The following is a 15902-nucleotide window of genomic DNA, read 5'->3' on the forward strand; positions in this document are numbered from 1 at the left end:
TGGGACACAGATAGTGCAAAAAAAAAAATTGAAAGGGGTTTTAACCCTTTTTTATTCTTTCCAACACTACAAAAAATATTTCTTTTTGTCACTGTATCTTTTTGCTTCTATGTCAGTAGCAGCCCACTTACTCGATATAGCATGCAGTACTTGACATGACATTGCCAAAGGACTGCTTGTAATATTCCGTGAACGTAAAAGGACATGCAAGAGGAGATGCTGAGAGACTGTAGACATGCTATAGAAGTTGTTGAAGACTGAGGACAGGATTCTGGAGATATTTTACATGAGATAACTAGAGAATAACAATTTGAGTTCCATGAAGCCCCCTTCAAATGTACTTTTTTTTTTTTTAAAAGAAAACCCTGTGGCCCACACAATAAGTGCCAAAGAGCCATATGATGGGCATCAGGGCTCTATGGCCTGCTGTGCAGCTCTCTCCTCTACCTTCACTAACTGGCCACAGCCCTTTTCTTTCCTATTCTTCTCTTCTAGAATACCTTTCACTTTGCTCTTCCTGTTCTTTTTTGTTCCCTGTATCAAATAAGGATATACCAACCCTGAGGCTGCCACCAAACATCGTTGTAATTTTAAGTTTTCTACACTCACTGAGCTGGGGAATTGAATAGCAAACATCCAATATTAATGTTCAGGTGATATTAAGAGATTATATATGTTCATAGTTAAATACTTGCTTCTGGATACATCTTCTGTTTCCTGTCGGAAAAATAGGACTTTTGGCTTACCTGTTAATTCCTCATCTTGGAGTATATAGTACAAGACACAGGTTTTGTATTCATAGACCATGGGTTATAAGCAGGCTAACTTCTTATGATTGGACACTGGCAAAAAACCTTCCAGGGCCTCCCCTAATGCGTATTCATATAACCCCGTCCACTCCATGAAACTTTTTTTTTTTTAAACAGTAAGAAGTAATCAAAGACACATAGGGAAGGAGCATCGGTCCTGTATTGTGCTTCAAGAAAAGGAATGCTAGGATAACTGTGCACTACAGGACACAGGGCTTGTGTTCACAGACCATGGGATGTCCCCAAGCAATGAACTGAGAGATGGACAACAACATAGTACAGCCAAACTACCACAAAGGTTCAAGAACCTGAAAACACTCCAATAATAGCTTGAAGCACCTTGCAGTCAAAGCTTGTATCAGCTGAGGCCTGAACATCCATCCTGGAGAATGTGTGACCAGAGAACCAGGTGGTGGTCTTCACAGACCATGGGATGTCCCCAAGCAATGAACTGAGAGATGGACAACAACATAGTACAGCCAAACTACCACAAAGGTTCAAGAACCTGAAAACACTCCAATAACAGCTTGAAGCACCTTGCAGTCAAAGCTTGCATCAGCTGAGGCCTGAACGTTCATTCTGGAGAATATGTGACCAGAGGACCAGGTGGTGGCCTTCATAGACCATGGAATGTCCTCAAGCAATGAACTGAGGAGTGGAAAAAAAAACATACCAAAACCAAACTGCCACAAAGATTAAAGAACATGAATACACTCTGATAACAGTGTGAAGCACTTTGCAATCAAAGCTTGCATTGACTGAGGTCTGAACATCAAATCCTAGAGAATGTGTGACCAGAGGACCAGGTGGTGGCCTTGCAAATCAGGGATACCGATACTTGGTTTTGAAAAGCCCAGGAGACAACAACAGCCCTGATGGAATGAGCTCTGATGGGGAAAGGAGGAACCCTTATCCTTAAGGGCTTATGCCCTGAAAATAAGTTGTCTGATCCACCTGGCAACTGTGAAACTCCTCTATAAGGACCTCCAAGGAGAACAAACAGGGACTTGGTCTCACAAACACAGGGTGTGGCTGCCAGGTAGGCTATGAGAGCCCTGACCACATCCAAGCAATGCAGGGCACTAGCAAAAAAAACAAAAAAAAAAACAAACTCTCATAGATTGGGCAGGATTATACGAGAACCCTAGCTAGCTAAATAAATACTACACTATAAATGCGATTTCTGGCTCAGTGTGGTGAGCTTTCCTTCTAGGAAGATCTCTAGCCCAGGACTGTAACTAGTGACCATCGATCACTGCTACTATACCAGTACCAGTAGCATTCTGATGAGTGCATAGTGGTGGCGGATTGTTCACTGGATCCCTTGGCACTGTATTGGAGCTGGATACATTGCTTTTTTTAGATGTCTTTCTTGAAGGAAAGTTTTCACGGCTTTTGCCCTATGGGAAGATGCATTATCATCCTGAAAAATGAGGTCATCATCAAACATCCTTTCAACTGATGGAATAAGAAAAGTGTCCAAAATCTCAATATAAACTTGTGCATCTGAAGATTTATTGACTGTCATCTACCCCGTACCTTTACCTGACATGCAACCCCATATCATCAATGATTGTGGAAATTTGCATGTTTTCTTCAGGAAGTCATCTTTATACATTTCATTGGAATCGCACCAAACAAAAGTTCCAGCATCATCACCCTGCCCAACGCAGATTCGTGATCCATCACTAAATATCACTTTCATCCAGTCATCCGCAGTCCATGATTGCTTTCTTTAGCCCACTGTAACCTGTTTTTTTCTGTTTAGGTATTAATGATGGTTTTTGTTTGGCTTTTCTGTATGTAAATCCCAATTCCTTTACGCGATGTCTTACAGTTCGGTCACAGACATTGACTCTAGTTTCTGTCCATTTGTTCCTCATTTGCTTTATTGTGCATTTTCTGCTTTTCAAGGCATATTGCTTTAAGTTTTCTATCTTGACGCTTTGATCTCTTCCTTGGTCTACCAGTACACTTCCCTTTTACAACCTTCCCAGTTGATTTCTACTTGGTCCAGTACACACAGCTGACTGGGAACAACCAACTTCTTTTGCAACATTCCGTAATGATTTTCCTTCTTGAAGACGTTTTATAATCCTCTCATTTGTTTCAACTTACATCTCTCGTATTGGAACTATGATTCAGGTCAATCAGCTTGGTGCAACAGCTCACTAAGGGGTGCAAGCACTCTTCTTAACCATTTGCCGCCCGCCCTATGGCCGCTTTCCATAGCCTTGTATAAGATTGCAAAACTTTCCTGATGTGAAAAAAAGCCTATCAAAGCCCTTCAAAAATCTATCAGATATACCTAAGTGGGCCATATGTCATTAAATTTTCTTTCGTTCAACTACTGGGTTAGACTAAAGAAAATGAATAGATTCTCCCCCTTCCACGCATTCGAAGTGGATGGGAGAATCCTTCCTGCTGAGCCACTGAATTCTGACATTCTTCGCAGTCAGAACACACTCGTCAGCACTGCCAGCTATAGCCAATGGTACTGATCGAGTGAAAATTTTCCAACAGGCTGGTTGAACAGAAGTCATTCAAGAAATTGACTTCTGAACATTAAACCTGCCCACAGATGGTTCAAAATTTGGCTGGTCCCTGCTGAACTGGCCACATTTCAATCCATCTACCTGGCTTTAGATGGAAGATTTGGACCTGGTGACACTAGCAGCCAAGCTAAGGGTGCTCAGGCAACAGCATGAACAGATATAAGGCAGATACAGGCTTGGGTCTTTTTTCCCAGAAGTCTTTTGGAAATCCACATTGCCATCAATAACACTAAAATTTGGCTTCAGATTTGGCCATTTGGCTGCAGAATCTTGGAAAAATAATATTTTCCAGTTTACATTTTTAAAACTTAAAGCAGTATTAAAGCCAGAAGCAAACATGTATTATATTGCAGCTTACCAATTCTTAGATGCGATGGCTGCATTAGTGTTCTGTTTTAGACTTTCTTTCCTTTATTTTCATCTGGTGATCTAACCAGTAAGTTTTTTTTTTTTTTTCAATAGAACAAGCTTTCCTGAAGATGTAGCAGTTAGCATGATGGGACAAACAATTTACCACGGACAGGGATGTTTACAATGATCAGCTTTTATGTAAAACCTTTATCCCAAGGAACAAAACTATGTGGGAAAGGCTGCCTGTACCACTCCCATCTTCCCCTAAAGGAGGAGCTATGCTGCCAGTGCCCAGGCTGTGTGCTGTGCAGGGATGGGAGAAGGAGCTTTGCTGAGTTACCTGCCAGCAATGACCCCTGTCCTCTGCCCTGCCAGCAGTGACCCCTGCCCTCTGACCTGCCAGCAGTGACCCCTGCCCTCTGCCCTGCCAGCAGTGACCCCTGCCCTCTGCCCTGCCAGCAGTGACCCCTGCCCTCTGCCCTGCCAGCAGTGACCCCTGCCCTCTGCCCTGCCAGCAGTGACCCCTGCCCTCTGCCCTGCCAGCAGTGACCACTGTCCTCAGCTCTATTGTCTCCTGTACACTGCTCTACAAATTAAAGGTCTCTGTGCACGTCCCTACATAATGCTGACCCTAAACTTTGCCCTTCTGACCTCTTGTACACTGCCCTGCTGATCTCCCATCCATTGCCCCCCAACATTTTTTACTGCACCCCCACACCGGACAGGCTGGATCTGGCCCTGATATATACACATACACACACATACTTTAAATTTTTCCAATATTTCAGCCAACCAATCAAAAGTAAGAACATTGTATTAACAATTTTATACCTTAAAGATTCAGCTCTCCTCTGAATTTGGAATTCGTTGGGGAGGTGATGGAGGACTGTGTGGGAAATGAGAGAGGATTGTTAACAACGGAGTAGCAGCATTTCTGAAATATTCAAATATCACCAAAAGGACAGATAGTATTTGTATGATCATAAACACTTGTACCTTAAAGTAGATGTAAACCCAATCAGAAACATTTCAAATAAGCTTTAATATGTTAATGTCACTTCAAAAGTCAGTAATCTTGATAAATCTGCAGCTTTCATAAGGATGATCCCTGGTGATCCTGCCATAAAAGGTCCTTGTTGAAGCACTTCTTGTTATAGGGTGGCCCTGTCTCCTAATTGTCCTCCTGTGTTGTCATCCTGTTGCTTGGGCTTCCCTTGGAGACTACAAGTGGCCATTTGAACACCCTGGTAAATCTGCCATGAAAATCCTTGTTCAGACACTTCCTGTCATAGGGTGACAACGCTTTGTCCCTGTCTTCCAATTGTGCTCCTGCATTGTCCCCTTGATTCATAGGCTTCCAATGGAGACTATAAATTTGAACACACGTTACACAGGCACGGTCTACTGTGGTTACCTTTAGAATGCCTGCCCTGACCAAAGAGGCTTAAGTTGCTTACAACTATAGCAGGGGCATTATTCAACTTTATTCAGAGCTGCACAGTTTTTTTGTTTTTTTTTTATCTACAGGCGTCTCTCATCTGCATAGGCAGTTTTTTGGTAAGGGAGAACCCTTTAAACTTCACTTCCCATCATGAAGACACAACAGGAAGTGAGAAAAAATCTCTCCATCAAGAGGACAACAGTCACCAGAACCAATTGACTCTCCCCATGCAACAATAAACCCTGGATGGGTTTTTAACACATTGCAACTCCATCCAAAACTAGATAAAACTTTGGACTTTAGATAAACTTAGGCTGCGGGGTTGCAGTACTTATTGGGTTTTTTAAGTCTGTACTGGCAGCCACTTATTTTCATCAATGGAAGGGAATTTTTTTTTTTTTTTTTACAAAAGAGAAAACAGCCACTTATATGGGCATGCCGAATATTCTTGAGAAAGCAACACAACGCTTGGCATAGAAGCCGTATATCATGAATGTCTGAGCAGCCAAATTACTATTAGGCACCGCCACAATGATGAGGCCAGATCCCAACACGCTGTAGGAATTCTCACCAAACACGGACATTCTGAACTACGTGTAGGTCACAGGTAAAGGTTCTAGATACATCTACAGGTGTACCTCGGTTTACGAATTTAATGAGTTCTGCGGGACTTTTTGTATTGCGAAAAATTCGGAAACCAAAACGCGGTTTCCCATAGGAATGCATTGAAAACCAATTAATCCGTTATGGAGGTCAGAAAAAAGTTTTAAAAAAGTCTTATCTGTTCAAAACTCTCTATAAAGTGCACTTTAAAGGAATAAATACTCTACAGGGACATGATTAAAAAAAAAAAAAAATTTAAATGCATTGAAAACCAATTAATCCGTTACGGAGGTCAGAAAAAAAGTCTTATCTGTTCAAAACTCTGTATAAAGTGCATGTTAAAGGCATAGTAGTGTACAGGGAAACAATTAAGAAAAAATTTGCAAATACATTGAAAACCAATTAATCCATTTGCATTGTGAAAAAAAATTTGTAAACCGAGGCACGCCTGTACTTGACTCTTTTGTGTCGAAAAGTCATCGGTGACTGGATGCCTAGGCCAAATTTCCCAACCTAAGTAAGAATCGGTCAACTTGACTATAGCCCTCCGAAGAACTTATGTAAAAGTTTCAACATTATTTGAAGGGTTAGCTCGCCTTTACCTAAAAAACCAAAAAAAAAAAAAAAAAAAAAACACAGTGGTGGTTGCCATCTATGTGCAGCATTAAAATATTTGTTGTCTGATAAAGACACATTGGCAACTCATATGAAGTAAGTTTGTGAAAGCATGTAGAGCATAAGAAATCAGGACATCCAGGGAAGCCTGTGGCAGAGACATCCAGTCCAGAGATTGTGCAGGATTGCTGCTGGCTGGACAGGCATAGAAAGCTCAGAGCACTTCCTGGTCGGGAAGAGACACCAGGGAAACCCAATGGATGATGTCAGGTCCTGGGTGTGTGGCTACATGTTTTAGGGCATTACTGCCTCTTTCTCAAGCCTTGACAAAGTGGCAAGCTCAGAACACTTCCTGGTTAGGAGGAGACTCCAGAGGAACCCAATGGATGCTGTCAGGTCCTGGGTGTGTGGCTACATGATTTGTGGCATTACTGCCTCTTTCTCAGGCCTTGACAAAGTGGCAAGCTCAGAACAATTCTTGGTTAGGAGGAGACTCCAGAGGAACACAATGGATGATGTCAGATTCCAAGGAATGTCCAGGGAAGAGGCATGGCTACTCATTTTAAGGCATTCCTGCCTCTTTGTCAAGCCTTAATAAAGGCTTGACAAAGAGGCAGGAATGCCTCGATATGTAAAGCCATGCCCCAGGACATCCCCCATCATCTGGCATCAGTAAAAAATAAAGGTTTTGGCTTCAGATATACTTTAAATGCCAGGTCTGGGCAGAAACAAAAAAGGTTCCCTGGCTGTGGGGCTGTGCCTTCACTGCAAGGCTAAATAGCTTGTTTTGTCCAGGGAAGAGGTGGGACAGTTTTACCTGATCCTCCACTCCCCCACAATCCGACAGTGGGTTGTCCCTCAGCGTTCTCACATCCACTGCAGAGCTATGACCCTGTTCTGTTCTTGACGACATCAGGACTCTAGACCACTAAAGTGCGGGGGGGCAGAGGCTGCGGGGACCATTCTAGTCGCGGGGAGTTGGAGAGGATTGGGTAAGCCATTGGCCAAGAAAATGTATCTAAATGAGGAACTATTCACACCAGCTGCGCATTACAATGCAGTGGCTGGTGTGCAGAGCGATGCAATGAGATGGCTGCAGTGCTGATGCTCTGATTGCGATGCATTGAACTATTTTTTACTGAACTTTATTGAAATGTCACACAATGACATCGCCTCTGATTGCTCTACGCTCAAAAATATACGATCTGCCTTACTCTTTTTCATGGCATATTACCCTCCCACATAGGACACAAGGCATTTTCCCTTGTTGTGCAGTGGAACTGTGCTGGAAAACCCACCAAACGCAATCCCCCCACAACTGGTGTGAACAAGCCCTTAGTGCGGACCAAATTTGCAGCATGCATGCTCCTGAGGTCAACATTGGCAGCCTCTGTGTTTATTTTGGCACATATTTTCTGTAAAGAGCAACTCCTCTTTTGCTGAGAAATAAACATGGCCTTCTCTGCGATCTATGGACATTGCAGGGATTTCAAAAAAAACTTTGTTTCAGAATCCTACCTTTTGTTGTTCTGAAGAAATAGTGGTTTGTCTGTGTCCATGTGCAAAGTGAATGTGAGTGATTTTATCATTATCAATCAGCTGCTGCAGGGGAGTAATGAGGAAAGTGGCAGGGTCTGCATCGCTTTTGATGCGATTAACCCTTTTGGAGTATCTTCCCAAAACACATTTTTTTTGCAGGGGATGCCCAAAATCTGACATCTTAGTGTAGACTTCTGGGAAAATCAGTAAGCAAATCGCACAAACATCTGTGTACAGAATGCCTTCAGGTTGCTGTATTCAATTTTACAAAGAATTACAGTGCTGCAGATTGAAACGGAAAGGTTATTTTTAATAATGATACACTATATTGCCAAAAGTATTGGGCCCACCCTCCAAATCATTGGATTCAGGTGTTCCAATCCCCTCCATGGCCACAGGTGTATATAACCAAGCCCCTAGGCATGCAGACTGCTTCTACAAAAATTTGTGAAAGAATGGGTCGCTCTCAGGAGCTCAGTGACTCCAAGCGTGGTCCCGTGATAGGTTGTCACCTGTGCAATAAGTCCATCCGTGACATTTCCTGGCTACTAAATATTCCGCGGTCAAATGTTAGTGGGATTATAACAAAGTGGAAGAAACTGGGAACAACAGCAACTCAGCCACCAAGTGGTAGGCCACGTAACATGTCAGAGCGGGGTCAGCGCATGCTGAAGCGCACAGTGCTCAGAATTCACCAACTATCTGCAGAGTCAATAGCTAAAGACCTCTAAACTTGGTGTGGCCTTCAGATTAGCACAACAGTGCGCAGAGAGCTTCATGGAATGGGCTTCCATGGCCGAGCAGCTGCATCCAAGCCTTACATCACCAAGTGCAATGTAAAACGTTGGATGCCGTGGTGTAAAGCACGCCGCCACTGGACTCTAGAGCAGTGGAGACGTGTTCTCTGGAGTTACCAATCACGCTTCTCTGTCTGGCAATTCGATGGACATGTCTGGGTTTGGTGGTTGCCAGGAGAAAACGGTACTTGCCTGACTGCATTGTGCCAAGTGTAAAGATCAGTGGAGGGGAAATTCTGGTGCAGGGTTGTTTTTCAGGGGTTGGGCTTGGCCCCCTAGTTCCAGTGAAGGGAACTCTTAAGGTATCAGCATACCAAGACATTTTGGACAATTTCATGCTCCCAACTTTGTGGGAAGAGTTTGGGGATGGCCCCTTCCTGTTCCAACATAACTGCGCACCAGTGCACAAAGCAAGGTCCATAAAGACATGGATGAGCAAGTTTGGGGTGGAGGAACTTGACTGGCCTGCACAGAGTCCTGACCTCAACCACATAGACCACCTTTGGGATGAATTAGAGCAGAGACTGCGAGCCAGGCCTTCTCCTCCGACATCAGTGCCTGACCTCACAAATGTGCTTCTGGAAGAATGGTCAAACATTCCCATAGACACCCTCCTAAACCTTGTGGACGACCTTCCGAGAAGAGTTGAAACGGTTATAGCTGCAAAGGGCGGGGCCAACTCAATATTGAACCCTACGGACTAAGACTGGGATGCCATTAAAGTTCATGTGTGTGGAAAGGCAGGCCGACCAATACTTTTGGCAATATAGTGTATATTACAATATGGCTTGTATCACAATCGTATAAGCTATATTCTTTTTTTTATTTGTGATGTTTTTTGTTTGCATGAAAGTGGAGTTACTAATCTAAAAGCAAAAATCACCTATAATTCACAATAATCTTAAAATTAAATAATTAAAATTCAACGATCACCTTCCCCTCGGTCTGGAAGCCTTCTCAAAATACTTGGTACGGGAGGCCACTCTGTAAAAAGTAGAAGAGGTGACATCAATTGAATGTCCTTTACACTTAGAAACAAATCTTACCCAAGCTCAACTGCTCTGTTCAAAATGTGGAGACAGGAGACCAGTGCACAGGCTAAGATGTTCACTCCTCACAGCATGAATCCACAGTATAGGTAGCCGACAACTCGGAAGCTTCTTAACGTAAATCTTTATTGGTTACATAAATACAGGATCACAGAGCTAATGCGTTTTGGCTTTACAAAGCCTTCCTCATTACAATGATGCTATGAGGAAGGCTTTATAAAGCCGAAACGCGTTAGCTCTGTGATCCTGTATTTATGTAACCAATAAAGATGTACATTAAGAAGCTTCCGAGTTGCTGACTACCTATACTGTGGACTCAGAAAGGCGTTTACGCCAGCTTTACAGATGCATGTTGAGAAACCAGATGCCTGTCATCAAATACCTGCAATTTCATCAACCTTATAGTCACAGGGTCTATAGAGTGCAATCAGATTCAGAAACCAGGTGAGGATTGGGTGGGACGAGTGACCGATCCTGAATATTCTCCACCACAGGTAAACCCAAGTACTGTGTACACAGAGAATGACTGGGCGTGGGTAACTTCCCCCATGGGCCAGTCCTAATAAGACATCTTGGGATGTGGCCCTGAGTGGAGATGCTCAGACACCTATCAAAATGGTCATTGACCAAGGATGAGCTGGGTTTTATCCAAACTGGGCTTTGTGAGCACCAAATGTCTTTGCAAACCCAGATATTACTATATAAAAGTAGTAGTGCTATACATAGCCTGTGCAGACAGCAGAGCTGTAGGAGGGGCCCAGAAGGCTCCACTCACTACAAGCTTCCTGAAGAAAATTACAGGAGGTGGCAAAGACAAGACCAGTCACCCTTCACAGGGAGAGAGAGCAGCAGTGAGCAATCCTCTTACACACTTGCGGACCACCCATCCACAATGTACAGGCACAGTAACCTACCCGTACGCTGCTGGCCTCTTCTGGGTACAGGGCACATGCCCCGTCCCACAACTCCCGCACAGCAAGAGTTTGTCAGCAGGTCCCAGCCAATGATTCATGGGCGGGATCTGCTGATCGGCTGTGTCCAATCACAACTCAGAGCTCTGTGTTAACAATCAACACAGGGCTCTGTACAGAAGGAATACACTCTTTGTTTCTTCTCCCTGCTTTGCAGGCAGAAGAAACAAAAGGTTTTTACTTAAACCACACATTACACAAAATTAACACTAGTTAGGCATACACTTAACCCCTTGATTACCCAAGATGTTAACCTCTTCCCAGCCAGGGTCATCGTGAGTGTATAGTATCATCGGTGATCACTGTATTAGTGTCACTGGTGATCTCAGTGTCAGTTAGTCAGCTCTCACCCAGTGTTAGATTGCCGCCTTATCACAGTCCTACTATAGATTGCTGATCACCGCCATTAGTAGTATAAAAAAATAAATATATACAAATTGCAGTATCTAAACCATGGTTTATAGACGCTATAACTTTTGCACAAACCAATCAATATACACTTATTGGGATTTTTTTAACCAAAGACATACAATAAAGGAAATAAGTATTTGATCCCCTGCTGATTTTGAATGTTTGCCCACTCACAAAGAAATGATCAGTCTAAAAATCGAATGGTAGGTGTATTGTAACACTGAGAGACAGAATAGCAACAAAAAATCTAAAGAAATGATGCACTGATTTGCATGTTCATGAGGGAAATAATTATTTGATCCCCTATCATTCAGCAGGACATCTGGCTACCAGGTGTCTTTCATACAGGTAACAAGCTGAGATTAGAAGCAGTCTCTTAAAGGAAGTGCTGCTAATCTCATTTTATTACCTGTATAAAAAACACCTGTCCACAGGAGCAATCAAACAATCAGATTCCAAACTCTCCACCATGGCAAAGACCAAAGAGCTCTCCAAGAATGTCAGGGACAAGATTGTCGACCTACAAGGCTGGACTGGGCTACCAAACTATCGCCAAGAAGCTTGGTGAGAAGGTGACAACAGTTGGTGCAATCATTCGCAAATGGAAAAGACACAAAACAACTGTCAGTCTCCCTAGGTCTGGTGCACCATGCAAGATCTCACCTTGTGGAGTGTCAATGATCATGAGAACAATGAGGAATCATCCCAGAACTACACGTGAGGATCTTGTCAATGATCTCCAGGCAGCTGGGACCACAGTCACCAAGAAAACAATTGGTAACACACTACGCCAACAAGGATTGAAATCCTGCAGTGCCCACAAGTTCCCTCTGCTGAAGAAAGCACATGTCCAGGCCTGTCTGAAGTTTGCCACTGAATATCTGAATGATGCAGAGGAGGACTGGTTGAAAGTGTTGTGGTCAGAACACCATCCCAACTGTCAAACATGGTGGTGGAAACATTCTGCTTTGGGGGTATTTTTCTGCTAAGGGGACAGGGCAACTACACCGGATCAAAGGGATGCTTGATGGGGCAATGTACAGTCAAATCTTGGGTGAGAACCTTCTTCACTCAGCCAGAGCATTAAAAATAGGTCGTAGATGGGTGTTCCAGCATGACAATGACCCAAAACACACAGCCAAGGCAACAAAGGAGTGGCTCAAGAAGAAGCACATTAGGGTCCTAGAGTGGCCTTTGCAGTCTCCAGACCTTAATCCGATTGAAAATCTGTGGAGGGCACTGAAAGTTCGAGTTGCCAAACTTCAGCCACCAAACCTTAATGACTTGGAGAGGATCTGCCAAGAGGAGTGGGCCAAAATCCCTTCTGAGATGTGTGCAAACTTGGTGGCTAACTACAGGAAACGTCTGACCTCTGTGATTGCCAACAAGGGATTTGCCACCAAGTACTAAGTGGTGTTTTGTGAATGGGATCAAATACTTATTTCCCTCATGAACATGCAAATCAGTGCATCATTTGTTAGACATGCATTTCTTTGAATTTTTTGTTGCTATTCTGTCTCTCAGTGTTACAATACACCTACCATGCGATTTTCAGACTGATCATTTCTTTGTGAGTGGGCAAACATTCAAAATCAGCTGGGGATCAAATACTTATTTCCTTCACTGTATAGCAGACTACAGTTTGGCCTATATTTATGAATAAATTAGATTTTTCTTTATTGGATATGTTTTATGTAGCAGAAAGTAAAAAATATTTTTTTTTTCAAAATTTTTGGTCTTTTTTTGTTTATATAATAAAAACAATTAAAAACCCAGTAGTGATCAAATACCACCAAAAGAAATCTCTATTTGTGTGAAAAAATTATACAAATTTAATTTGGGTACAGCGTTGCACGACCGCACAATTACCAGTTAAAGTAGAGAAGTGCTGAATAGCAAAAAAAATGGACTGGTAATGAATTAGGTAAAATTTTATGGAGGGCAAGAGGTTATTACAGGAAGGAAAAGTCTCATAATTACTGCACAGAACTAAATAGAATCAAACTCTGAAATCATTTAGTAAGCACAAGTATTAAAGTACACGCAATCATAAAACTTCACAGAAGCTGTAACATGTTAACTAGCTGCCGACCGCAGATAGCCGAATGACGGCTGCACTGCGGCCGGCCAGTTCTGGGTGGACGTCATATCCTCCTGCGCGCCCCAGGGGGCGCACACCCGGCGATCTCCGTGATCGCTGTGTCCTACGGACACAGCTGATCACGTGATGTGGTAAAAGGCCAATCACAGCGTCCTTTTACCACGTGATCAGCGGTGTCCAATGACACGCTGATCAGAGGGAAATGCAAGTGCCGGTTCTTGGCTGCACTTTCCTCACGCTGTCAGATCGTGAGGAAAGTACTGCCGAGAACCGGCAGTTGTCAGAGCAGGGATCGGCACCGATCATCAGGGCACTGATGATCAGTGTCCTGATGATCGGTGCCCAGCAGTGCCACCCGCAAGTTCCACCCAGCAGTGCGCCCACTAGCTCCGCCCACCAGTGCCCAGCAGTGCACCCACCTGTGCCACTCTGCAGTGCCACCTACCTGTGCCCAGCAGTGCTACCCACCTGTGCCCACCCACCTGTGCCCACCAGTGCCACCCACATGTGCCCACCCACCAGTGCTGCCCACCAGTGCCACCCACCAGTGCAGCCCAGCAGTGCTGCCAGTCAGTGCCACCAGTCAGTGCCCAGGGGTTGTGCCAGTCAGTGCCGCCAGTCAGTGCCCAGGGGTTGTGCCAGTCAGTGCCGCCAGTCAGTGCCCATAATCAGTGTCACCTATCAGTGCCGCCTATCAGTGCTGCATATTAGTGCCGCCTATCCGTGACCCCTAATTAGTGCTGTCTATCAGTGCCGCCTATCCGTGCCACCTCATTAGTACTGCCTATCAGTGCCCTTTAGTGCTGCCTATCAGTGCCCATCAGTGCCGCCTATCAGTGCCCATCAGTGCTGCCTCATCAACGCACATCAGTGCTGCCTCATCATCAGTGAAGGAGAAAAAATACCTGTTTGAAAAATTTTATAAAAGAAACAAAAAAACTTTTTTTTTTCACATTTTTTGCAATTTTTATTTATAGCGCAAAAAGTAAAGCGCCCAGTGGCGATTAAATACCACCAAAAGAAAGCTCTATTTGTGAGAAAAAAATTATCAAAATTTCATATGGGTACAATATTGCATGACCGCGCAATTGTCAATCAAAGTGCGGCAGCGCTGAAAGCTGAAAATTGGCCTGGTAAATAAGGGGGTATAAGTGCCTGGTAGGCAAGTGGTTAAAGTAATCTCAAAAATAATAATTACTATTTTTTTTTAATCTGCAGCTCTTTCTAAAGCAATTCCTGGTGATTCGGCCATGAAAGTCCTTATTCAGGCACTTCCTGTAATGGTGTGACAGCACTCCCTGTCTGCCTCCCAAGCGGCTGTTTCAATACATGTTAACCACTTAAAGACCAGACCTTTTCTGACACTTTTGCTTACAATCAGCATTCTTTGCTATAAAATTTTAAAGCACAAGCCCTAGAGAATAAAATGGTGGGTTTTGCTATTTTTAATGCCACATGGTATTTGCGCAGCGGTTTTTAAAATGCAATGTGGCGGGGGAGACTTTAATTTTTATTTTTTTTTACACTGTCACTTTAAAAAAAATGTATCACTTTTTTTGCTGTCACAAAGAAAATAATCATCCCTTGTGACAGCAATAGGCAGTGACAGGTACTCTTTATGGAGGGATCTGGGGTAAGTAAGTATCCAAATCCCTCCTTTGCCCTTAAAAGCATTAAATCACACCAAGATCAGAGTTATTGAATGCTTTTATTTTTTTATAAATGGCGAAGTGCATTTCTGAGTAAAGTGATGTCAGCTCATCGCTTCCAGGTTACTATTTAACACAGCCAAACAAAGCCGATCTGGTCTTTGTTCTGCTCCGTGACTGGCGGTAGCACCAGCTGGTCGATCAGGTGATCCTGTTAAAGTTGCGGAAGGCAGAGGGAGGGTTGAACATCTCCTCTGGCTGCTTGTAATAGCAATCAATCAGCTAGTAAGCCACTTTGTTTGCTACTACAAGAAATCCAACCATCATCCCGGCACAACCACTTGAAGTCCAGGGACGTACCAGGTATGTGATTAGTCGGCAGGTGGTCACACAACCATGGTCCACTTTTGTCACCATCAGGAAACCCAACCTGAGAAATGCCACACAGGGATCACTATTGTGCATGTAGGCACGAAGTTGCTGCAAAGAGGCTGCAGGAGATCAGCGGTACCAGTGTAAACATAGTATTTTCATAAATATAGTGATTGTTTATTTAGCAAACTAAATATCATCTAGTTGTGTTTATATCTAATTTAAGAACTGCTTTTTTTGTTGGTAGATGGTGGCAGCGTTGTTAAAATAAACATTTGACTGACACCCTTAAACAGTCAGCTGTCGCTGGTCTTTCCTTACACTGACTCAGCGTTGTCTTCCTTTCCACCCAAGCTGGCGTCCGCTTTGGGGTTTAAGGCTGCTCTGCTGGGAGGGTCCGGTGGTCTTACTGGTGGGCGGGAGATCACTGGCCTCTCTCCTGGTGAACGCACTTTACTGATATTGTCACAGTCACCTGGAAGAATGGAGAAAGAGAAATAAAATAATAATAAAAAAAAAAAAGGTTCCGTGAGCGTCCATTGTACGGCAACATTTTATCAGCACATAAGTTATAGTGGGGAGTACAGCTGTCATATGTAATCACACAAAAACAAAACGCGTGGGCAGAGCACAGTACAT

General features: G+C 43.5%; 1 protein-coding gene across 3 annotated transcripts in view; it reads right to left on the reverse strand.

Annotated features, from left to right (window-relative positions):
• OPHN1 (oligophrenin 1) overlaps positions 1-15902 on the reverse strand; it is a 192560-nt gene that overhangs the window by 9910 nt on the left and 166748 nt on the right. For all 3 annotated transcript variants that reach the window (XM_089674901.1, XM_089674900.1, XM_089674899.1), the window contains 3 exons: positions 15585-15738; positions 9644-9694; positions 4547-4601 (listed from right to left, as the gene is read on the reverse strand). In XM_089674901.1, the coding sequence (XP_089531027.1) occupies positions 4556-4601; positions 9644-9694; positions 15585-15738 (251 nt within the window). In that variant the 3' untranslated portion in view covers positions 4547-4555. The remainder of the gene's footprint in view (positions 1-4546; positions 4602-9643; positions 9695-15584; positions 15739-15902) is intronic.

The sequence above is a fragment of the Staurois parvus genome, unplaced genomic scaffold, assembly GCF_062004578.1.
Source record: "Staurois parvus isolate SC_StPar_1 unplaced genomic scaffold, SC_StPar_1.0 ptg000154l, whole genome shotgun sequence".
NCBI lineage: Eukaryota > Metazoa > Chordata > Amphibia > Anura > Ranidae > Staurois > Staurois parvus.